Below are 25,053 nucleotides of genomic sequence, written 5' to 3' on the forward strand. Positions count from 1 at the left end.
TCAAAATTCCAACATTCCCCGAAGTTATTAATCAAAAGGGACCCTGGATGGATTGATTTTAAAACCAGGGTACCCAAAATGGCTGCGGTAAACCTCGTGACCAGACCAAATGGGATTTTAAAACAAAGGTTCTGCAAAACAAGCAGGTCAAGGAGTTCAAGTTTTAAACTAATCAAAGACTTTGTAAGGACTGATAAAATCAACAAAAGACTGTACATTCCAGTCATTAAGTTGGAATGGGCTCCATCAAGCTATTAGGCTTTCTGCATTTTAAATCGGGAACTGCTCACCAGAGACATTAAGCCTGAATGGGAGCAATTCGCAACTTGTCTTTAACAATGGCCAGGGTTTTGAGGCTACTTTAGACATAACGACTATCACTCTACAGGTCATTTTTATAAACGTTTTTAAACATTTAAACTAGCTCACCCAAATCAGACAAAGGGCTGGGCTGATTTGGAGCGCAGATAAGGGCTCCCGATGGGGGTATAACTACGGGCCCATCAGGAAGCCATTCTCTCTCTTGCCTCTTCCCTCCTGCCTCTCAACTCGCTGCCAGATTACAACCAGGACGGGTTGTATGAAGAAGACTGCGTGGGGCCTCGAATAAACGGGCCCTCAGTCCAGCTCATTCAACCCAACAGGATCAACCAAGGAAGAACATCAACTGAAGAAGAGCCCGTCCTGCAAGGTAAAATACCCAGGCAGAGACTTTAATATTGGGGTATTTTACCTGGACGGCACCCTTGCAGCGCGCTGGAACCACGTCACGTCGGCAGGCCACAGAGTGCACAAGGAGTGAACCCAAAACCTTCAACTGTTTTTTTTAAACGTAACAAGTTCTTGGATTGGTGAGCATGAAGTTCTGGCCCCTCATAGTCTAATCTAGTTAGGTATAGGGGGTGGGAATTAAAGGGATTGTTAATATAGTTGTTTTCCCTCGATTGTGCCGTGTGTTCCCCATTCCCTTTAAGTATAAGCATTTTATGTCTGTAGTGTGCTGTACCAGTAATTTTCTCATCTAAGATCGTTATAATTTTTCAGTTCAATAAAATCTTGGTTCTTTTACACCAAACCACTTGTCTACTCGATTTTCTGTATCGCTGCCTGTATCTAAGTCCGGTGTCCAAAGAAGGTAGTCAGAGGCAAAGCTGACTGACCAAACACGCCTGTGCAAACCCCCTACACACTACAGCATTCCTTTTCACTCTCCCCCACCCCCCACTTGAATGGTCTTCTGTACCAAGTGCGTGATCAGTTTGCTCATCCACCCCGCAGACTTTTCCCTCATCCACACAGGCATCAAGAACCTTGTACCTGTTGGATAAGGGGAAAGGCCGAGGCTCCTCCAGCGCTGTACCTGGGGTCCCCTTACATGCCTGACTCACAGTCACACCCTCCTGTCCCTGACTACTAACCAAATGCATACCATGATGCGCCTCAATAACTTCAAGACTCAAAGTTAACTGAATAAAACAAGGCTTTTATTAGCAAAGAAAGATGCCTGTGTCTTCACCTAGCTTTCTGCTGTTCTGCTGCAAGACAAGCCTGGGCTTGTCTTAAGTAGGGCCAGGTATGGGCGGAGCTGACACACAAAGGGGGCGGTGCACTATATACAATACAAGGTAAAACACCGGAGCAGGCAATACAATATATGTAGTTAACTACAGAGTCTGATGAATGACATATTTCATCACATACCACTACCTAACCTAAGGGATGTGACTGCCTAAGGAACATGAAGCCTGCCATTAAGGTCCTCTCAAGCCAATTCCCCAGTAAGAATTGCCTGTATATTGGAGCCCATGTTCTAAATAGCAACACGTATGTGTTGGCGAGTAAGACTGAATCTATGTTTGGTCCCCCTGTTGTTCAGGGCTCTCCTGTAGGTGACCATAGAGTTGCCACTTCCTTTGAAGGTTCTTGAAACCCTTTTTTATGCCTACAAGATGTTGGGATGATACTACTGAATATTGTCTGAATTTCACATGTGGCGTTCTAAGGATTCTGAAACAACCACATGAAGCGCGTCTCCTGATTAATAAGTTCAACTAGTTATACAGCCCCTGTAAGGTACGAATTCATGGATCCCACAGCAGCCACCTATTTGGTCACAGCCCTTCATTCCTCTAGTTGATACTTGTTACACGAATTCTATTTGTTCCTCCCCATTGGTGCTAAGTGCTTCACTAGGTACTTTCTACTGAATCCCACTATCTGACACCCCAAAAATGGATGTTTCTGAACGGTGCTTTTTGGAATGTTTTATGGGAGCCTACATAATGGGGCAGCTTCTTGCTATTCCCTGGTGCCAGATTGTGGGCAGCCTTCCCTAGAAAAATGGAATGAACAGATGCTGTCAGCATTAGAATGCAACATGAAGTGCAGTCCTATACCCAGCCTGTATTCCACCTGCGAATAGATGAATACAGAGTATGCACATATTAAGGCAAAGGAAACCTTTGACTTTTGTCAGGCAATAAATAGGTTTTCCAACTTCGCCGACAAGGCAGTGAGGGGTGTAAGATGTGAGGGTTAGGGTCAGTGCTTTGCAGGTTGCATTACTGATCTGACACTGTTTTGGGCTGAGTGCTTGATTCATGCAAAGTGCAGGTATTCACTCCCATAGGCACCCTTTATTCAGGCCTAGCTTGATACTCTTCCTCAGTCCTGAAAACTTTTTGTACATTGCTCCCACAACCTATGGATGTGAGGGATTGCACTAACTCTGTTTAAAAAAATATATTCGTTCATGGGATGTGGGCGTCGCTGGCAAGGCCAGCATTTATTGCCCATCCCTAGTTGCCCTTGAGAAGGTGGTGGTGAGCCGCCTTCTTGAACCACTGCAATCTGTGTGGTGAAGGTACTCCCACAGTGCTGTTAGAGAAAGGGAGTTCCAGGATTTTGACACAACAATGATGAATGAACAGCAATATAATTCCAAGTCAGTTGGTGTGTGACTTGGAGGGGAACTTGGAGGTGGTGGTGTTCCCATGCGTCTGCTGCCCTTGTCCTTCTAGGTGGTAGAGGTCATGGGTTTGGGATGTGCTACCGAAGAAGCCTTGGTGAGTTGCTGCAGTGCATCTTGCAGATGGTACACACTGCAGCCACGGTACGCTGGTGGTGGAGGGAGTGAAAGTTTAAGGTGGTGGATGGTGTCGAGCTTCTTGAGTGTTGTTGGAGCTGCACTCATCCAGGCAAGCAGAGAGTGTTCCATCACACTCCTGACTTGTGCCTTGAAGATGGTGGAAAGGCTTTGGGGAGTCAGGAGGTGAGATACTCGCTGCAGAATACCTAACCTCTGACCTGCTCTTGTTGCCACAGTATGTATGTGACTGGTCCAGTTAAGTTTCATGTCAATGGTGACCCCCAGGATATTGATGGTGGGGGATTTGGCGATGGTAATGCCTTTGAATGTCAAGGGGCAGTGGTTAGACGCTCGCTTGTTGGAGATAGTCATTGCCTGGCACTTGTGTGGCATGAATGTTACCTGCCACTTGTCAGCCCACGCCGGAATGTCGCCCAGGTCTTGCTGCATGCAGGCATGGACTGCTTCATTATCTGAGGAGTTGCGAATGGCACTGAACACTGTGCAGTAATCAGCAAACATCCCCACTTCTGACCTTACGATGGAGGGAAGGTCATTGATTAAGCAGCTGAGGAACTCCTGCAGCGATGTCCTGGGGCTGTGATGGTAGACCTCCAACCATCACAATTATCTTCCTTTGTGCTAGGTATGACTCCTGCCAGTGGAGAGTTTTCCCCCCAATTTCCATTGGCTTCAGTTTTACTAGGGCTCTTTGATGCCACACTCGGTCAAATGTTGCCTTGATGGCAAGGGCAGTCACTCTCACCTCACCTCTGGAATTCAGCTCTTTTGTCCATGTTTGGACCAAGGCTGTAATGAGGTCTGGAGCTGAGTGGTCCTGGCAGAACCTAAACTGGACATCAGTAAGCAGGTTATTGGTGAGTAAGTGCTGCTTGACAGCACTGTCGACCACACCTTCCATCACTTTGCTGATAATTGAGAGTAGACTGATGGGGCTGTAATTGGCCAGATTGGATTTATCCTGTTTTTTTGTGGACAGGACATTCCTGGCCGGTTTTCCACATTGTCGGATAGATGCCAGTGTTATAGCTGCACTGGAACAGCTTGGCTAGAGGCATGGCTAGTTCTGGAGCACAAGTCTTCAGCACGACAGCCGGGATGTTATCTGGGCCCACAGCCTTTGCGCTCAGCCGTTTCGTGATACCATCTTTTACCATGCCTTCCACACAGGTGTGAATAGGTGGGTTCCCCTCAGCTCCAAAAATATCAATTTTCCTCTGTGCCACCTCATCCAGGACCTTCAATGCTCTTCCAACCACCTTCAGTACAAATAGTCAGCTCCAGGAAAAAATGTTCATGCTTGCTTTAAGTGCAGCAGCTCTTCAAGACCTGTTGCACTACGATTCCCTGCCTCTGTTTTTTTTGCTTCTGCATTTGCTTTCCTGTTTCTCTCTTTTGCTTCCACTTCATTTGTCCCCATTATGGAGATCTCTTTCTTTCTTCATACACTGCCATGTTGAGCATAATTTTATTTATGATTATGCCCATCGGTGCCCTCCAGTGTTGGGCTTGCAGGAATCAGTCTAGTTAACCTTTGTTGCACTCCCTCTAAGGCAAATATATCCTTCCTTAAGGAGACCAAAACTGTACACAGTACTCCAGGAGCAGTCTCACCAAGGCCCTATATAATTGCAGTAAGTCTTCTTTACTCTTATATGCCAATCCTTTTGTAATAAAGGCTAACATACCATTTGCTTTCCTAATTGCTTGCTGTACCTTCATGTTAACTTTCTGTGATTCATGTACAAGGACACCCAGCTCCCTCTGAATACCAACATTTCCCAGTCTCTCACCATTTAAAGAATATTCTGCTTTTCTATTTTTCCTACCAAAGTGGATAACTTCACATTTCTCCTTATTATATTCCATCTGCCACATTCTTGCCCACTCACTTAACCTGTCTATATCCCTTTGCAGCTTCTTTGTGTCCTCCTCACAACTTACTTTCCCACCTAGCTTTGTATCGTCAGTAAACCTGGATATATTATACTCGGTCCCCTCATCCAAGTCATTTTTTCATTTCCCCACCAGTGATATCAGTAAATTCCAAATTGGAGCAGCTTTGTGTTTTGGGCCTATGGATTGTGACTTCCCAAACTTATAGCCAACAAACAGATAAAGCTTTCATCCCATTAGGCTAGATTGGATTTTAACCTCGGTCTTGAATTGATAGGTAAGTGTTTTTAACCCACTGGAACACCTATAGTATTATGTTGATCTGGTCCTTAACATTCAAATGACTAAAACATTAAGTAATGCTCTCACTTGAATCCTGATGGAATATACAGTTTGTCGAACCTTAGGAAGTTGATAATATGCCTGAACATCTGACCATCTCCAACGATGAAAAGTGTCTTGCCATATGCAATCCATTGTGCTTTGTTGCGATTATATAGTAGTTCTGGATACTAATAGGTAAAAGTTATATCAGATACGTGACGTTGCCCATTTAGTCATAATCCAATTAACGAGTTATAAATTCTTGCATCATAGATTTAAAAGAAATTGAAAGGATGGTATCTCTGTAGCATTAGATTAAGGTTAGCAACTATTTCAAATCATATCATATTAGTGCCAATTTTGTGAAAAACTGCTCCCAGCAGTGAGCCATGTCCACTGGGAGCCTATAATCAGAAAATCACTGTTCTTCTGGACAGAAATGTACATAAACTTTACAGCACAGAAACAGGCCAATGCCGATGTTTGTCCTCCACACAAGCTTCCTCCCACTCTATTTACTTCATCTCCCCCATCAATATATCCTTCTATTCCTTTCTCCCTCATGTATGTATCTAGATTCCTTTAAATGCATCTATGCTAGTCACCTTAACCACTCCATGTGGTAGCGAGTGCATCACTCTCTGAGTAAAGAAAATGTGGAGTCGTGTGCCCACAACTTCCAGATAGGCACTACTTCTAGCAGTAGTCTCCTCGGGGACAATGCATTCATAAAGTTGTTCATATGCTTGAACTGTATAAAACACTAGTTAGGACGCAGCTAGAATACTGCAGTTCGGGTCACCACATTAGAGGAAGGATGTGATTGCACTAGAGGGGTGCAGAGGAGATTTACGAGGATGTTGCCTGGGCTGGGGAATTTTAGCTATGAGGAAAGATTGGAGAGGCTGGGGTTGTTTTCTTTGGACCAGAGGAGGCTGAGGAGAGACCTAATTGAGGTGTATAAAATTATGAGGGGCCTAGATAGAGTGGATAGGAAGGACCTATTTCCCTTAGCAGAAGGTCAATAACCAGGGGGCATAGATTTAAAGTAATTGGTCGGAGGTTTAGAGGGAAGTTGAGGAGAAATGTTTTCACCCAGAAGGTGGTGGGGGTGTGGAACTCCCTGCCTGAAAGGGTGGTCAAGGCAGAGACCCTCATCACATTTAAAAAGTACTTGGATATGCACTTGAAGTGCCATAACGTACAAGGCTACGGACCAAGTGCTGGAAAGTGGAATTAGAGTGAAACATAGAAACATAGAAGATAGGAGTAGGAGTAGGCCATTCGGCCCCTCGAGCCTGCTCCGCCAATCAATGAGATCATGGTGAATAGCTCTTAGTCGGCCGGCACGGACTAGATGGGCCGGATGGCCTCCTTCTGTGCTGTAAATTTCTAAGATTCTATGTTTTACAAAATATTCCTACAAAATTCCAATGATATTCCAACTTTATTTACTAATTTATCAAAATATAACAGCAATAAAACAAGTGACCATTAAATGCATTAGGCCATGTGGTATTGAGCCATACAGGTCAAGAAATTCCCAGATTTGATCTCTAGGATGTGCTGAATGAGCCAATACAGTTACCAGTAGCTATAATTAGACTTGGCGCCTTAAGTTGGCATGGGGAACCAACCCCAAGATTCCTACCACTGATCACTATTTAATGACTCCTGCCACAAGTGTACTTGTAGGGACATCGATGGGAACAGAATTAGGCTCATCTATATGCCCCCTTATTGTCAAATAAATTGCCATCACACATTTTCCAGGCTGTGAAGAATGGTTACACTTGAATGTAGGGTTGCCAACTCTGGTTGGACATATTCCTGGAGGTTTCATCACATGACGTAATGAGGGTGAAATTGGTCTTCAGCAGTAGCACAAAACATGCTATAGCAAATTGGCAGCCCATTTTACGCCCTGCCCAATTTTCTTTTACATTGAAGAAAATCGAATGGAGTGTAAAACAAGCTGTCAATTCACTATCACCCGTTTTACATAGAATTACATAGAAACAGAAACAGGCCATTCGGCCCAACCAATCCATGCCCAATGACATGAATCAGTCATCGTGAAAGAAAGACTTATGAAACAATACTGAGTGGCCTACGGGTGGCGCTGTCCAGGGAGAGTATAAATACTCGGGCACGGGCCCAGCTTGCGCAGGACATTCTTAACAGGAACTAGTGAAGGACACAACTAGACCTCCATGTTGTAAAACAGTTGATTAAAGCTTTGTTTAACGCTTAGACCAAATGCCTAGTAGTTTTCTTACGTCACCCGTGTTTATGCTCCTCTTGAGCCTCCTCCCTTCCTTCCTCATCTATCAGCATAATCCTCTATTCCATTCTCACTCATATGCTTATCTAGCCTCCCCTTAAATACATCTATACTATTTGCCTCAACTACTCACTGTGGTAGTGAGTTCCACATTCTCACTATTGCTGAAGACCAATTTCACTCTCAATGGCTTTAAGGACTGAGCTGCTCAAAACTGATTTACTATGGAGCGAGCAGTTTGCCTCCAGTGGAAAATAAGGACCAGCACGTTACTTTGGCTTTTCAAACACCAGCTGGACTATCGAGTCTCCACGAATGTATGAAACTAATGAGAAGCTGATAAATCTGAGTCACCATTCCTTTTAAGAATTCACTATAATTTTTCTCCCAGGTTGTTCTCAGCAGTGTCCAGGATATTAACTTTTAATTCCTGGCAAATCCAGGATAATCCGGGTGGGCTGACAACCCTACTTGGATGAGATACCAGAGGGTATGTGCCTGTGGAACCATAACTAACCATAAAATAGCATCTTTGGGTAAATAGGGATTTGGGGAGAAAATAGGACAAGAAAAACTGGGATCGGCATTTAGCAGTCTTAAAAATAGTGGGGGTGAATTTCCACAGGAGTCCTTCTGCATATCCGCTGTTAGTTTGGTGGAGAACCTGTGGAAACCCAGGAAAAATCATGTAAACAATCCCAGAGCTTTTACAAGAAAGATCTAAAAGATTTAAAAGTTGAGTCTGTTATCGGTTGCACTCGCAGGGAAGGTAACTCATCCCCAGGAATCAATTTGAGGGTCTCCATGTATACAGAAAAAATTGCCATTATGTAAAAAATGCCAAAAAGATTTGAAGTAAGTTTATCATTTGTTTTTATAAAAAGGGGAAGCAGTTTGAATAAGAATTACTTTTTTAGACTATCCTCTTTAAGTAAAACTTGTGTAGCTGGTCTATTTAAAGATTATGTAACAAAATGAATTTGGAATATTTACTCTTAGTTACTGAACACAAAGAAGGCTGTACAATGATTTGGTATGGTGTTTAAAACATTAGCGTCGATTTTCCTGCCCCTTGCTCCCATGGAACACGCAGTTTCCCAGGTACAAAAGTCAGGAGAAAGAGAGAGACCTGGATCGCAGTGTCCACCCCTTTAATGGTTGGCATACCAATCACCAGGACCCTCTGGTGCATTATTTCTTAATATTTCTTATATGGGGCAGAAACCTGGTGGATCTGGGTTCTGCCCCAAATTATAGCCCCACCTACCAGAAGCGCAGAATCATGCCCCAGTTACACACCCTGCGATTCACGGAATTACTGGGCTAATATATCAAAATGAATGAATTAACTTTGACAATGCCAAACATGAAAACAATGACCAGCTTATATATCTAAATAATAACATAGTACATTTTTTTCCTGTTTCATCTATTTTAATGGTAATAATGCTAGTAATAAACTGATTATATCTCCAAAAAAGCATCAGTGATTGTTACTTACATATTTATTATTTGATAATATAATGACAGCAGGGTAGGCTGATACACAAGACAGATAGTAGAAAAGTGAGCTGACATACCTTCAGGAAGGTATTCAGATAAGTGGCATACCAATAGTTTCCAACATAAACTTTCACAATCTGATGAAGAGTATGGCTGTCTACATCAGCAGTCCAACTGTCATCCAAGGTACCTTAAAAATACACCATCAATTTAAGGTTGTGAATTACTGTACAGGAAACTTTCTGATATCCGGCACTGACGGGACCGAGCTGGTGCCGTACCATCAAAAGTGCCGGACATACCAGCGTTAATGTTGAGAGATACGGAACTGAAAAGCTCCGTGTGAATCAACAAACCCTGTTGCTTAGCAACAGCTTCAAAACAGTCGGCTGCAGCTGCAAGCGTCCCTAGCTGAAGCTGTTGCTATAGCTACAGACCTTGCAGTGCCTGACTGGGGAAAAAAAAAGCAACGAGAACTAAAAAAAACTTATAGAAAACGGCTCCTGATTTTTGCCGTTAGATCGAGTATTCCGGACATATAACCTCCGGATAAATCAAAGTTTCCTGTAGTTAGAAAATTGTATTTATTTGAATAAGTACATAAACAGCGACATTAGCTTGTTTCAATATCATTGTTTTATGAAAGATACATTGCATTTTAAATCAACTTACATATGTTAAAGCTTGATTCAAGCGTTTCTCTTTTTCTTTTTTGTAGGTAGAGTCGCATGGCATCTTTTACAGGCTGGTACAGGCTGTCATGTTGGTCCAGAAATACACAAATAGCACACATCTGAGATACGTCTTCAGTCAATGGTAGACGGCATGTCCCTAACCAGCTTCTGAAGACATAAATAATGTCAACCTCTTCCAATTAGGTCAACAAACTTAAAGTAAAAGCAGATAAGAAAGAAAACAGCAATAATTTAAATCTCTAATTTATAAACACAACACTCTAAACCATAATTAAGTATGAATGAATCATCAGTCATTTTGGCTTTGCATCAACCATATTACATTATCACATAGAATACTGAAAAAAGTTTAAAAGCCATATATTCATCTGGTAAAGAAAAATATGAAAAATACCCTTTATTTCCTGGAAACTTATGATCTACTAATAAAATTCTGAGGTTTTGAACCATCCACTACCTGAGAATGTGATCTTGTTTGCAGGAGCAGGAAAAGTACCCAATCACAACACACCTGAAATAATAATCTCTAATCAGAGGCCCATTCAAAAAATACAACCTGAAGTATATATTTTAATAACTTCTTGGTATTCATACTTAAATTTGAAAGAGGAAACAATGGCCTAGAAATTTGAATCGTACTGTGCCGTTTTACAGGCGTACAATGGGTATCTAAGGAGCCAATGTGACAGGTATGTGTTCATTCTGCACCTAAAAATGGCGTTGAGCCATTTGCATATGAAAATCAGGGGCGTAACACCTGCTTCATGCCCCCTTTGTGAAATTTGATTGTGAATGACACAGCTTGTGCCTTGCATTCTGTGGTCAGTTTCTTCAGACGCTTAGCAGCCAAACCAGCGGTCCCTTAAATGGGCTGCTAAAGCCTACCACCCGAAAGGAAAGTTTTAACTTCAATTATTGTGGAGGCTGGAGGGCTGGCTCCACTGTGACGGTGGGTAATAACGGCAAACTGTCAGCTTTCACCGTCATTACCTCTCTGAAACGGACCACAACATCAGGATTTAGCCCCTGTGCATGTAAACACGGAAATCCTTAAGTTGCGGTCATTCATTCACTGCCCCAACACAGGCTGCACTGTGGACACCTCCTCCCCCCCATAGCCGGCAATCAATGTACAGGAAACTCTCGTTTAAACGGCACCTAATTATCCGGAATTCTCTAATAACCGGCAAAATTCAGGAGTAGGTTTTGAGGCTTCCATATACTGTATAATTGCGGCTGTGTAACCAGGGATCCTGTACCTTTTGCCGTGTAACCATGGCTCCTGCACCTCTGGTTGTGTAACCGGGTCCCCTGTACCTGTGTTATGGGGCTGCAGCACTTCTGGTTGTGTTACGGGGCTCCAGCACTTCTGGTTGTGTTACGGGGCTCCAGCACTTCTGGCTGTGTGATCGGGGCTCCAGCACTTCTGGCTGTGTGATCGGGGCTCCAGCACTTCTGGCTGTGTGATTGGGGCTCCAGCACTTCTGGCTGTGTGATCGGGGCTCCAGCACTTCTGGCTGTGTGATTGGGGCTCCAGCACTTCTGGCTGTGTGATTGGGGCTCCAGCACTTCTGGCTGTGTGATTGGGGCTCCAGCATTTCTGGCTGTGTGATCGGGGCTCCAGCACTTCTGGCTGTGTGATCGGGGCTCCAGCACTTCTGGCTGTGCTATGGGGCTCTCGTAGCTTGGACCATTGTCACTCCATGTCCCTTCTTCCTTATCCGGAATTTTTAATCAACCAGCACCATCCCAGTCTCGTCGGTGCCGGATACCAAAGAGTTTCCTGTAATCAGTGGAACTGATGAAAACCTGGGCTTTTCTGTGGTAATATCACTGTTAAATACGCCATTAAATGTTAAGCCCTGTTAGAATAGGTGTAAATGGGGTTTTAACAGTGTATTGACTGCTAAACAAATGTTCTGGCACTGAAAAACTAATTTTTATATTTGTGGAGTGTCAAATTTCTCCATTATGATAAAAATTACAACTTAAAAAAAGTGTAAATTTTTTTATTTTTTTTTAAAGTTTCTTCATGATATTTCAGCTTCTACCTTATCCCCATGTGAGAGTCCCAATCTTTATTTCGTTCTCTGTAGCATTTTTTAAAAGTCCGGATAAAAGCATCTTTTCGTTTCCTGTCTGAGAATTCTTCAATGTGATTGGTTGCTTAGACAGCTTGTTGACATCACTACAGCTCTTCACTGGGAATCCCCATGACAGAGCGCTGCAATCAATTACACGTCGAGAAAGGCAAACGCATGATCTCTGTGGGCAACTTTCTTCGGGGCCAGCGAGCCATTGATATATAGCGGGTAAAGGAGTGAGAGAGATTTTGTGTTGTTTTCAAAGGTTTGAAAATTAAGCAGGTATTTTGAAACAGTACTAAATCAATTCTGTAGTCTGGTTGGTTGGTAGACAACAAATAGTAATGTATGGGCAGGTATCTAATTAGCATCCAGTTACCAGTGGAGTACCACAAGGTGATTTATACACTCTTGTGATTTAATCCTTATAAATGATTCAGAGGAAGGAATTGTGTCCAAAGTGTCCAAATTTGCAAATGACACCAAAGTGACAGCAGTGGCAAATGATGAGTATCAATGTGCATGAATTAAAAAATATCTTGACAAGCTCTAACAGTGGGCAGCGAAATGGCAGATGCAATTTAATACAGGGAAATGCGAGGTTATGAGATTTGGTAGAGGGAAGCTTAATGTGGATTATGTGCTAAATGGGAATGTACTTGAAGTATCGGAACAGGAAAGAGATCTTGGAGTTTAACGGACTGGTCACTAAAACCATCAACACAATGTTTCCAGGCTGTTAAAATAAAACAGAATGCTGGGATGCGTAGCAAAGGGTATAACATATAAAACCAGAGAGGTCATTTTAAAACTGTATTTGGCTCTGGTGAGACCACATCTGGAGTACTTGTGTGCAGTTTTGGTCTCCTTATTCCAAAAAAGATATTCAGTTATTGGAGGAGGTACACAGAAGGACAGCATGATTAATCCCAACTTAAGGGAATGATGTATGAGGAAAAGAGAAGACTGGAAAGGGAAATGTTAGAAGTGTTTAAAATTATGAAAGATTTGGATAAATTGAATCCAAGTAAGCTTTTCTGCCGTGTACAGAATTTAAGCACAAGGGGTTATAGGGTTATATTTACAAATTAAGGACAACAAAAGAAAATAGGAAATGCATTCTTACTAAACTTTCTTACTAAAAGGATGGTGGAACAAATTAGCGACATGGGTGGTGGAACAAAAAACCTTAATGTGTTTCAATAAAAACTAGACAGATTCAGGTCTACTGATAGAATTCAGGGTTACTGGAAATGCACCAAGGGAATACTGTGGGCTAGATGGACCAAAGGCCCTCTCCTGCCTGAAACTGTTACTGTTACTAAGTTACTAGTTGTAGGAAGTTTTAATAATTCCAAAATAGCTTGGATAGGGTAAATGTTAGCGTTGAGAAAGTCAAGGATTTTTTTTGCAGTGTATTCAGGACTGTTATAACTACCTGAAGAGAAACACTGTTATATACACTTAATTAATCTATGTTATCACTATTTGATCTTCTATTATAGTAGTGTATATGTGATTAAAATTAGTTGAAAAATGTCTTAACTTTATAAAAATAACTTTAGTATGTGATAAATATTGTGCAAACATAATTTTAGACAGCAAATGCATTTGACCTCAGCAGGCAATTAGAATGAAATGTAATTAACAATAAACCTAATATAAGCACCTGACATGTTTAAAAAGAACTCCATTGCCAAAAATAAATAGCTTCATCCCATCAAGGCTGCTCTCAATGCAAAGCTGTCCTAGTGCTGAATCTGGGTATTTCACTAACAATTCCAGGACAAGGACATATAATGGTTTATCTGTCGTATCACATACAGGGTTACAACCTCCTTCAGAATGATGTATAGAACTGACAGGGATAGAGACATCTTTGGGACTACCACCTATAATAAAAGAGAGGTACAGATTAATTCACATAACTAATGACTGAAAGTGGCCACAAAACATACTAGGGTAGATTTTCAACTTGCCATCCTGCATTCAAGTTTAATTTCTATTTAGATCTTCAAATGCTATTTTTACACCTGGGTGGGCAGCTCAAAATCTATCCCACCACCATTTTTTTTACAATCCTTGCATCACATCATGTTTCCCAAAATTCACTGAAAACAGTACACTGGAATGTTTCCTACATTACATTACAACAGTGACTACAGTGGAACCACACCTGCACTTGTAACTTGGGTGTGGCTCCAAGTGTATAAAAGTAAATAGTAACTGCTGACGCACAGAGTGGGCTGCAGAGTGATCCTAAACGGAGTGCTTCTAGACAGAGTGCTAAATTGGGAATTTGGAGAGAGTGACAATTCAGAGCAGAGGGGGAAGGAGGAGAGTGAGAGGAGTGGCAGGAGATAAAGGTAGGCCCGAGAGCCCGGAGGGAGTGCGAGAGTCAGGGAGCGAGGTAAGTGATGTCAGCATAAGGGAAGGAGCACAAGAAAAAAAACAACAAATTGGTGAGTAGCTGGTGATTGTTATTTTTTAAGTCTTGAGTTTATTTCTGTTAAGTTAGTTGAGTTTATTTCTGTTTAGTCGAGTTTATTTCTGTTAAGTTAGTTAATCTATTAAGTAGAGGCATGGCAGGGCACCTCAGTCCCTTGGAATGCATATCTTGTGCCATGTGGGAACTCCAAGATGCTTCCAGTGTCCTGGATAACCATGTGTGCAGAAAGTGTTGCCAGCTGGAGGAGCTCAAGCACCAGGTTTTGGAGCTTGAGCAGCAGCTGGCATCACTGCGGTACATCCATGAGGCTGAGAGCTACGTGGATAGCACGTTTCAAATCAAAAATCAAATCAAATCAAATCAACTTTTATTGTCATTGTTAGTGCACAAGTGCAGTACAACGAAATGTAGGCTTGCGGCTCCCGAGAGTGTACAATTTGGATTAGGACACTTAAACATTTCAACATACATTTGTACATATATATTAGCATAAATATGACCATAATAAAGTGCATCGGCAGATGTGCAGGCTTTAGTGTTTATTTGTGGAGTTCAGTAGGATGACAGCCCTGGAAAAGAAGCTGTTCCTAAATCTGGTCGTACGGGTGCGAATGCATCTGTAGCGTCTTCCAGATGGTAGGAGGGCGAACAGACTGTGGCTGGGGTGGGTAGGGTCTTTGATGATGGACCGTGCCCTCCGTAGGCAGCGTTTCTGATATATATGTTCTATGGTCGGTAGCCGGGTGCCGGTAATGCGTGGATTTCAGGAGGTGGTCACCCCGCAGTAAGAGTGTGCTGGCAGAGAGGGAATGGGTGATTGTTAGACAGACAAAGAGAACCAGGCAGGTAGTGCAGGAGTCCCGAGTGCATCTCGCTCGCCAACCAGTATTCAACTGGTGAGGGCGATGGTTCCATTGGGGAGTATAGCTCCCAAGTCCACGGCTATACGGGGGTGGGGGGGGGGGGGGGGGAGTAGGACGATCGGGAAGGCAATAGTGGTAGGGGATTTGATAGTTTGGAGAGCAGACAGGCATTTCTGTCATCACATACATGATTCCAGGATGGTATGTTGTCTCCCTGGTGCCAGGGTCAAGGATGTCACTGAGTGGCTGCAGAACATTCTGAGGGAGGAGGGTGAACAGCCAGAGATCGTGGTCCATATTGGTACCAACAACATAGGTAGAAAGAGGGATGAGGTCCTGCAGGCAGATTTTAGGGAGCTAAGAAAGAGATTAAAAAGCAGGACCTCAAAAGATAGTATTCTTCGGATTACTCCCAGTGCCACGAGCTAGTGAGTATAGAAATAGGAGGATAGACCAGATGAATGTGTGGGTGGAGAGATGGTGCAGGAGGGAGGGCTTCAGATTTCTGGGACATTAGGACCGGTTCTGGGGGAGGTGGGACCTGTACAGGCCGGATGGGTTGCACCTCAACAGAGCTGGAACCAATGTCCTTGCAGGGGGGGGTTTGCTAGTGCTGTTGGGGAGGGTTTAAACTAATTTGGCAGGGGGATGGGCACCAGGATGTAGCATTAGAAAGGAGAAACAAAGTGCACAAAGGATTGGGAGAGACAGCACCAGAGTAAGAAATAGTAAGGTATTAGGTGGGGTCAGACTAAGAGAAGATACAAGAAGTTCTAAGATAGGTTTACAGTGCATGTGTGTAAACGCACGAAGCGTGGTAAATAAGGCTGGTAAGCTGCAGGTGCAAATAGCCACATGGAAATATGATGTTGTGGCGATAACGGAGACCTGGCTCAAAAAAGGACAGGATTGGGTTTTAAATATTCCTGGATATAAGGTGTCAGGATAAATAGTGAAGGAAAGAAAGAAGGTGGGGTGGCAGTATTGGTTAAAGAGGATGTTACAGTGCTGGAGAGAGAGGATGTCCTGGAGGGGTCAAGGACAGAATCTATTTGGTTAAAGTTAAGAAATAATAGAGGTGCCATTAAACTACTAGGTATATTCTATAGGCCGCCAAATAGTGGGAAAGCTTTGGGGAGCATATTTGCAGGGAAATTAGAGAAGTGCAAGAACTATAGAGTAGTAATAATGGGAGAATTCAATTATCCTTATATAGACTGGATAGTAATAGTGTAAAGGGCAGAGAGGGGGAAGAATTTCTGAAGTGTGTTCAGGAGAACTTTCTTGATCAGTACGTTTCCAGCCCAACGGGGAAGGAGGCATGGCTGTTTCTGGGAAATGAGGTGGGTCAAGTGGAGCAAGTGTCATTAGGTGTGTGGCAGAGCCACCAGGGGACTATGATCTAATGTACATAATTATCTTTAACAAATTATTAGCTACAGAATGAATCTGTATCTTTGTTCATATTATTGCATGTACATAACGCGGTCCCTTTAAGAATGAGACCAAACGCGATGACATCACGTTGATCACGTGATCCTCCAGTGGCGGGAAAACGTAATGCCGTCATGACGTCAGGCTGGGGAGCCGCCCTAGCCAGTCCTCGTGGAGCCAGCAAAGAGTACAGACCTGTAATTTAGTTCTCCTGTGCTTTCATGTTAAACTCTGTTGAATAGTATTAAACATCGTTTGTTTGATAGACTGACTCTGTAGTGTATGTAACTGTTCTACCTTTAAGAGAACTATTGTATGTAACCGTCCACCTTTAAAAGAACTATTTTAGGTGTGGCACTACTTTATCCTGGCTGCTGTATACTGTAATACCGACGGTGACCACACCGGTATATAAGTGCTGTGGCAGAATTTATTGGGCAGATTCGCCCTGACCTTCGAATAGTAAAGTCCTGTTTAAGTTACTCTTGTAGTCTGTGTATTACTTCGCTATACAACCCACAGACTTTACAGTGGCGACGAGTTCGATCTTACCCTGCGGCAACAATACTTCTGAAGAAGTAAACGAGCGTCGAAAAGAGGCACTCGCCCTCGTCGTTTTGCTGAGAGAAAACTCGAGTCTGCAGACCAAGAAAGGAGGAAGATTTCAAACACGAAGTCTTCCATCAGCAACAGGCACGGATTGTCCCTTCTGCCACGGTGGTGAGTGAGCCGATCAACACGAGAAGCAAGTCGGCCACGGTGACTGTGAGTAAAGGGAAAATAGAAACAAATAAACGGAGGATAAGGGCGGTGCACTCGACCACGGTCGAGGGGGAAAGGAGCCGGACAGAAGTCGGGCCCAGAGGCGCTGAGACTGGGGCAGCGTGGAGCAGAAGCCGCGGTACAAGCGGGCTGGGGAGCGTCGTGAGACGACTAGACCGCGACGGCGAAAAAGGCCGGACAACTACCGCGACCACGAGGCGCTGCGACCGGGATCGTAAGGCGCGGGAAGATATAAAAATAAATAAGCCACGGAGAACTCAGCCGCAGCCGGGGAGGAAAGCACCGGACTGCGAGAAGCTGGGAGGCGCGATTGGGGTGAAAAAGGCCAGACAGTGATTGAGGCCACGAAGCGCTACGACCGGATCGTAAGGCGCGGGACGATATAAAATAAATAAACCGCGGAGAACGTAGCCGCAGCCGGGGAGGGAAGCACCGGACTGCGAGAGGACTGGAGGCGCGATTGGGAGCCCGAGCGAGCGGGAGAGACAGAGCCCGAGCGAGGAAGGCTGAGTGAGATCCAGCCCAGCGGCTAAAACTGTTCACCGCCAACGGGTTGTACCCAGCACCGGCTGCCCTGCCGAGAGAAAGGAACGCGCTGAAGCCGACGCGCAGGCTGCAAACCCGAAAGCCAGCGGCCGTCGCCCGAGGGAAGCTTACCCCTCCTGCCAGGGGAAGAAACGCGGGCAGTCGCCAGTAGGCGGGGAAGAAGACAGAAGCGGGAACCGCCATTTTTAAAGTGGGCGGGGAAAGAAGATAAGCGCGGGAAACCGCCATCTGGAAAAAAAAAAGTTAAAGAATATTGTTGTTGTTTCTCAGGAAGAGTGTGAAGATGCCTAAGCATAGTAACAGCAACGGTTTCAATGCCGAGGTGGAAGACTGGCCCACGTATGTAGAACGCATCGAGATATATTGTACGGCTAATAAGATAGCAAATTATGAAAAAGCTCTAACCTTATTAAACTCAATGGGTGCGAGGACATACGGGTTATTGAAGCATCTTCTATCACCAGCTAAACCGGCGGATCAGTCTTTCGATAATATTGTTGCTGTCCTGAAGGATCATTTTAACCCCGCACCGCTGATGTTAGCGGAACGATCTAAATTTTACGGGAGAACGCAACGAAAAGAGGAAAGCAACGCGGAGTACTTGGTCGAACTGCGTAGGCTAGCGAAATACTGCCAGTTTGGAGGAAATCTGACAGAGGCATTGCGAGACAAGTTCGTGTGCGGGTTGTCGAAGGAAGGAACGCAAAAGCGACTGCTCGAAGAGAACGACCTTACACTGGATAGGGCTGTCCTTATTACAGCATCACACGAAGCCGCAGCGAAAGGAACTGCGGAAATGCAGCTGAAGGCAGCGGTCCTCAGCGTGGATCAAATTACTTCGGGTGCAACGAAATGTTATCGTTGTGGGAAGACAACACACGACCAGAACCAATGCTGGTTTAAAAACCAGGACTGTAGGAAATGTGGCAAACTGGGTCACATAGCCAAAGTATGCCGGTCAGGGAAGAAGACCAACAACCAAAAAAAAAAAGCCATCACAGGAAAAGTACAACAAAGTACACAAGGTGGTTGAGAAGAGTTCAGATGAACAGAATTCGGATTCAGACACAAGCAGCCAGGAACTGGGTAGTCTGAGAATTCATAATGTGAGTAAGGAAGCTGACCTACAAACTATCTGGGTCATGCTAAAAATAGCCGGAGTCCAAGTGAGAATGGAATTGGACACTGGATCAGCCCTATCAGTCATAAATCAAAGGGATTACAACCGGCTATTCTCACATATACCCTTGAGAGATACCAAGTTCGTATTGCAGACATACACGGGGCATAAAGTATACCCCATGGGAAAGATAAGAGTCAAGGTGAGAGACAGGGGCAAAGAACACCCCGGAATGGACTTATACGTACTACCTGAGGGAGGACCACCACTTCTAGGACGGGAGTGGATCAAGAAAATAGACATGGGATGGCACTACCTCAAAGCAATAACGAGTGAGGACTCGGGGCAGACAATCAGCTCAGACTCTGAAATGGATGACGATAAGACCAGCCCAAGCATGAAAGACAAGTCTAAAATGAACTTGCTGACTAAGGTTGGTAGAACGAATGTGGGCATAAAGGCTTATGCTCCAGAGGAGAACAAAGTTTCAGAACAGAATTCCTCTGAACAACAACAACATAGCTTGACAGAGAATTCTGAGTCTGTTCAAGTTGCAGACATATATATTACTGAGGAACATCGAGCTCGAACGCAAACTTATTTCAGATTACGACAGCAATTAGAACAATTGAATTGCCGTCTCGAGCAAGAGATGAAAGCAATGAAAAAGTTCTATGATACCGAATGGGAGAATCTGGAAAGACAACAGAAGCAGCTGGGGAAGAAAAGGGAGCAGGAGCACACAAACCGTCTGCACGAGGAGGCCAAACGAATCAAAGCTGATTCGGCTTCTGAAGGGGCGTGCTCCAATCCGGTGGAACAAGATGTGCCGCAACTGAAGGCGCTTGTTAGCAGGTTGCAGGCAGAAAAAGCTGAGTTGGTCGACATGACTTCCGAGCTCCTACTGAAGTTGGGTGCAGCATCACCGGACGATTCATTAGTGGAAATTCGAATGATGGGGGCTGCGGATGATGGCGAAGTAGAAGCAGCAAAGGAGCCCCAGGACAAGGTTCTAAACAGCCCTGCAGCTAATGGAAAAGGGATGAGGACAGAAGAGTTAACAGTCAGCCAACTCCTCCAGGGCAAGGTTATAAACAGCCCTGTAGTTAATGGAAAAGGGATGATGGCAGAAGAGTTAACAGTCAGCCAACTCATTCATATGCTGAGGGATAAAACTCTAAAATGGGAAAAACTTAAATACGAGCCTCAATCTTCAAAGGGAAGGGAGCTCTCAAAAGTCATTGGAAGAGCTGAGGTGGCAACCCAGACTGAGAAGTCTGCAGCAGAACAGCCCTTGGATGCCAAAAGTACGCTGACGCACGGCAATGTAGAACAACAGAATACTGAAACAGCTACTGCAGTAGAGGGATTGAATAGTCCGATCAATCAATCTCCGAATGAAGTTGAAGTATTGAAATCACAAATGAGGTCATTAGTAAAAGACTTGCAGGAAGCCCAGAAAAAGCGGGATGAATCTGAACGCATGATGAAGTCTCTTCAGGACAGATGTCGGGATTTGGAACAAAAGTCGGCTAACGTCCAGCTGGGTAAGGAGGAAATAGAAGACCCTCTCGCTGGCCTAGCTCAGGACGACACCGAATATTACCATGATCTGTTGAGTGACACTGAATATTACGAGGACCTGGTCTGCCCAGCTTGCGCCGAGAACTCCCAACATGCCGAAATCAGGATGAATCACTTAAAGTCTAAGGAACATAGGGAGATGGTGGCGTTACAGCTGGCAGCTGACAATGGAGCCCCGAGAGTCTCCAAGAAGCAAAAAAGGAAAAGACGAAGCAGAAGATGATAACCATCTGAACCATTATTACCTCTACCCGATCACACATGTGGTCCCCCGAACGGAGCCAAATCAGTTGGAAGGTAGGAAAATTTCCCAAGGCAATCCAACTGTTTTTTGTTTGTTTTAAAAAGTCAGCAATGCTGGTTCAGAAGTGATGGAAGTAAAGCTGTTAAGTCTAGGGAAGGACTATGGGATGAGTCCCTCTAGCAAGGTGACCCGACTACACCACGGAGGCGTGGTCCGGACCGAGTCAAGAAGATCAGAGACTGAATCTGTGAACTGTTTCCCGCAGAGACTGAACCTGTGAACTGTTTCCGCAGAGACTACCTCTGTGAACTGTTGTAACATGAAGTTGGATATGTTATGATGTTATGTTAATGGAGAATAAGTATGTTGTAAGCTAAAAAGGGAGGATTGTAGTGTACGTAACTGTTCTACCTTTAAGAGAACTATTGTATGTAACCGTCCACGTTTAAAAGAACTATTTTAGGTGTGGCACTACTTTATCCTGGCTGCTGTATACTGTAATACCGACGGTGACCACACCGGTATATAAGTGCTGTGGCAGAATTTATTGGGCAGATTCGCCCTGACCTTCGAATAGTAAAGTCCTGTTTAAGTTACTCTTGTAGTCTGTGTATTACTTCGCTATACAACCAACAGACTTTACAGACTTGACCTCAGTCCTTTAGTTAGGAATCTAGCCATTCCTACAGTGGTGACCCCGAATTTTCGTGAACAATTTTCGCGGAAGAAGCGAAGCGAAACGAAACATGGAATCGAACTTCGTGGCTTTGAAGCTCCCACAGTTTTGGGAACAACAGGCGGCCTCCTGGTTCGTCCAAGCAGAAGCACAATTCGATCTCCGAAACATCGTTGCGGATCAGACCCATTACCTTTACGTGGTCTCCGCACTCGACAGCTCCACGGCCTCACGGATCATCAGCCTGCTCGAAAACCCCCCAGCTGACAGCAAGTATGATACTCTTAAAGCGCGGTTAATACAGGTCTTCGGGCTCACGAAGGCGGAGCGTGCCCGCCGACTGCTCGCTATGCCCAGGCTTGGCGACTCTAAGCCATCTGAGTTAATGAGCCAGATGCTCACGCTCCTTGGCTCCGAACCACAATGTTTTCTCTTTCGGGAGTTATTCCTGAGTCAACTACCCGAGTAGGTTCAGGCTGCCCTCGCCAGATCGGAAGCCACAGATTGCGCAGCACTTGCTGCAGAAGCAGATACGATTTATGCGGTCACACAGCAATCCTGCGTCGCCACGAGGCACCCCTCCCCCGCGAACGCCGCCCCGACGCCTCCATCCCCCGGCTTGTGCTTTTACCACGTCCGTTTTGGCGCGAAAGCCAGAGGCTGCCGCCCTCCCTGCAGTTTCGCGCCTAAAAAAAACCCATCAACACCAGCAGCAACTCCAGAAAAGGAGGACCAAGTCTGAGGGACGTTCCTCGGCCGCGATGGCGATTGGAAATTCCGGGAAGCTCCTCCACATTACAGATTCCCTCTCGGGCTGGCGCTTTTTATGCGACACTGGGGCGCAGTGTAGCATCCTTTCTGCCTCATCGCTCGATATTCAGTCTGGGAGGCACGGCCTCTCCCTCGAGGCAGCTAATGGCGGGGCCATTCGTACCTTTGGCAAACGGCGGGTCCAGGTGTGCTTCGGCGGGCAACGGTTTCAGTGGGAATTCATCACAGCCAAGGTTTTGCAAGCCATCCTCGGCGCGGATTTCTTATGCGCCAACAGCCTCTTGGTGGATGTAAGAAATCGTCAATTGGTTAACGCGGCCACCTTCCACTCCATCCCTCGCTTCCGCAGTTCCGCAACGTCGCACACCATCTCCTGCATGTTGCCCTCGCCGGACGAGTTCACTTGCCTATTAGGTGAATTCCCGGAGCTGACCAAGCCCACTTTCTCCTCCTCGGCCACTAAGCATGGTGTCGAACACCACATTACTACGACTGGCTCTCCAGTTTACGCACGAGTTTGGCGCCTGGAACCCGGCAAGCTCGCGGCTGCGAAGGCAGAGTTTGCCACGATGGAACGGCTGGGGATTATTCGCCAGTCGAATAGTCCCTGGTCCTCGCCTCTCCACATCGTCCCGAAGCCCGGCGGCGGATGGCGGCCATGCGGGGACTACCGACACCTTAATGACGCCACTACTCCCGATCGGTACCCGATCACGCATATTCAGGATTTCTCCGCCCATTTGGCAGGAAACTCAATCTTCTCCAAGGTCGACCTCGTCCGTGGCTACCACCAAGTTCCCATACACCCGCAGGACGTCCAGAAAACTGCAGTCATCACTCCCTTTGGACTGTTCGAGTTTCTACGGATGCCATTTGGGCTCAAGAACGCTGCACAGGCTTTTCAGCGACTAATGGGCTCGGTGCTGCGGGATCTTAAGTTTTTATTTGTCTGCCTCGACGACATCCTGATAGCCAGCTCTACCAAAGAGGAACACGTCTCCCATCTACGCACCCTCTTTCGGCGCCTCAGCCAACATGGCCTCATAATCAACCCGGTCAAGTGTCAGTTCGGTCTACAGCAGATTGACTTCTTGGGCCACCGCATTACTTCGGAGGGTGCAATTCCGCTGCAATCAAAGGTCGAAGCAATTACGGCATTCCCAAGGCCACAGTCCACCAAGGCTCTTCAAGAATTCCTGGGCATGGTGAATTTCTACCAGCGCTTTGTACCTAAGGCAGCACAACTCATGCAGCCCCTCTAGGAGGCCCTCAAAGGCAAGGCTGGAAAGGATACAATAGCCTGGACGGTCAAAATGGACAACACAAAAACCGCTCTAGCCAATGCAACTATGTTGGCGCACCCTCTGCCAGGTGCCACCATCGCCCTTACCACCGACGCTTCCAACTATGCCATAGGCGCCGTACAGGAACAGTACTTTGTACAGTACTTTGTAGGCGCCGTACAGGAACAGTACGCAATGAACGCAAATACAGCACTTTCGACCGGGAGTTGCTGGCGCTGTTCCTGGCTATCCGCCATTTCCGTTTTTTGTTAGAAGGACGCCCCTTCACTGCGTTTGTAGATCACAAACCACTGACCTTCGCCATGGCCAAGACCGCCGAACCGTGGTCGGCTCGACAGCAGTGACAGCTAACTTTCATTTCAGAATTCACGACAGACATCCAACACGTAGCTGGCAAGGACAACTTGGTAGCTGATTGCCTTTCTCGCGCGACCATACGGGCGGTCCAGCTGGGCATCGATTATGCCCTCATGGCTACCGATCAGGCATCCGACCCTGAAACACAGGCGTATCGCACTAACACCTCTAGCCTCCAACCGGCCGATGTGCAATTCCACGCAGCAGGCACCTCGTTACTCTGTGATGTCTCCATGGGAGATCCCCGCCCGATCGTTCCAGTTGCCTGGCGCCGCAAAGTTTTTGACGCCATACATGGGCTTTCCCATCCTGGCATGAAGGCATCTCAAAAATTCATGTCGGCTAAGTTCGTCTGGAGAGGAATGCGTAAGGATAGCCGCGACTGGGCTAACACCTGCGTCGTCTGTCAAATGTCTAAGGTGCAACGTCACGTCAAGGCCCCATTGGCCACGTTCGCAGTACCAGAACGTCAATTCGACCATGTCAACGTGGACCTCGTCAGGCCGCTTCCACCATCACAGGGGTTCACACACATCCTCACCATGGTCGATCGTACTACTAGATGGCCAGAGGCAGTTCCTTTGGCGTCTACTGCGTCCGCTGATGTCGCCAGAACATTCCTCTCCTCGTGGGTCGCACGTTTCGGCGGACATTTCTTCAGACCGCGGTCCACAGTTCTCTTCCGAGTTCTGGAACGCTGTGGCCCAGGGTCTCGGCACCAAGATTCACCGCACCACGGCCTATCACCCGCAGGCAAACAGTTTGTGTGAACGTTTCCACAGATCGTTAAAGGCATCGCTGAGGGCCAGCCTCCAAGGCGCCGGATGGGTGGATAAGCTTCTGTGGGTCATGTTGGGTCTTCGCACGGCACCCAAAGAGGACCTGCAATCGTCCGCCGTGGAGCTCGTGTACGGCCAGCCACTCCGCGTACCGGGAGATTTCCTGCCGCTTCCAACTGAGCCGTGGTCTGCACCCGACCAACTCAGCAACCACCGGGAAACAGCCAAAGCTTTTGCGCCTATCCCAA

At 45.7% G+C, this 25,053-nt stretch overlaps 1 protein-coding gene across 4 annotated transcripts in view; it reads right to left on the minus strand.

Moving 5' to 3' along the window:
* The window catches only part of LOC147116394 (BTB/POZ domain-containing protein KCTD19-like), a 188,987-nt gene that overhangs the window by 112,937 nt on the left and 50,997 nt on the right, over positions 1-25,053 (minus strand). For all 4 annotated transcript variants that reach the window (XM_085991280.1, XM_085991278.1, XM_085991279.1 and 1 more), the window contains exons 6-9: positions 13,565-13,787; positions 9,789-9,958; positions 9,194-9,306; positions 5,375-5,517 (exon numbers count right to left, since the gene is read on the minus strand). In XM_085991280.1, coding sequence (XP_085847406.1) covers positions 5,375-5,517; positions 9,194-9,306; positions 9,789-9,958; positions 13,565-13,787 — 649 coding nt within the window. The remainder of the gene's footprint in view (positions 1-5,374; positions 5,518-9,193; positions 9,307-9,788; positions 9,959-13,564; positions 13,788-25,053) is intronic.

This window comes from Somniosus microcephalus, chromosome 6 (assembly GCF_052327205.1).
Source record: "Somniosus microcephalus isolate GS21.2 chromosome 6, FLI_Smic_1.0, whole genome shotgun sequence".
Classification (NCBI taxonomy): domain Eukaryota; kingdom Metazoa; phylum Chordata; class Chondrichthyes; order Squaliformes; family Somniosidae; genus Somniosus; species Somniosus microcephalus.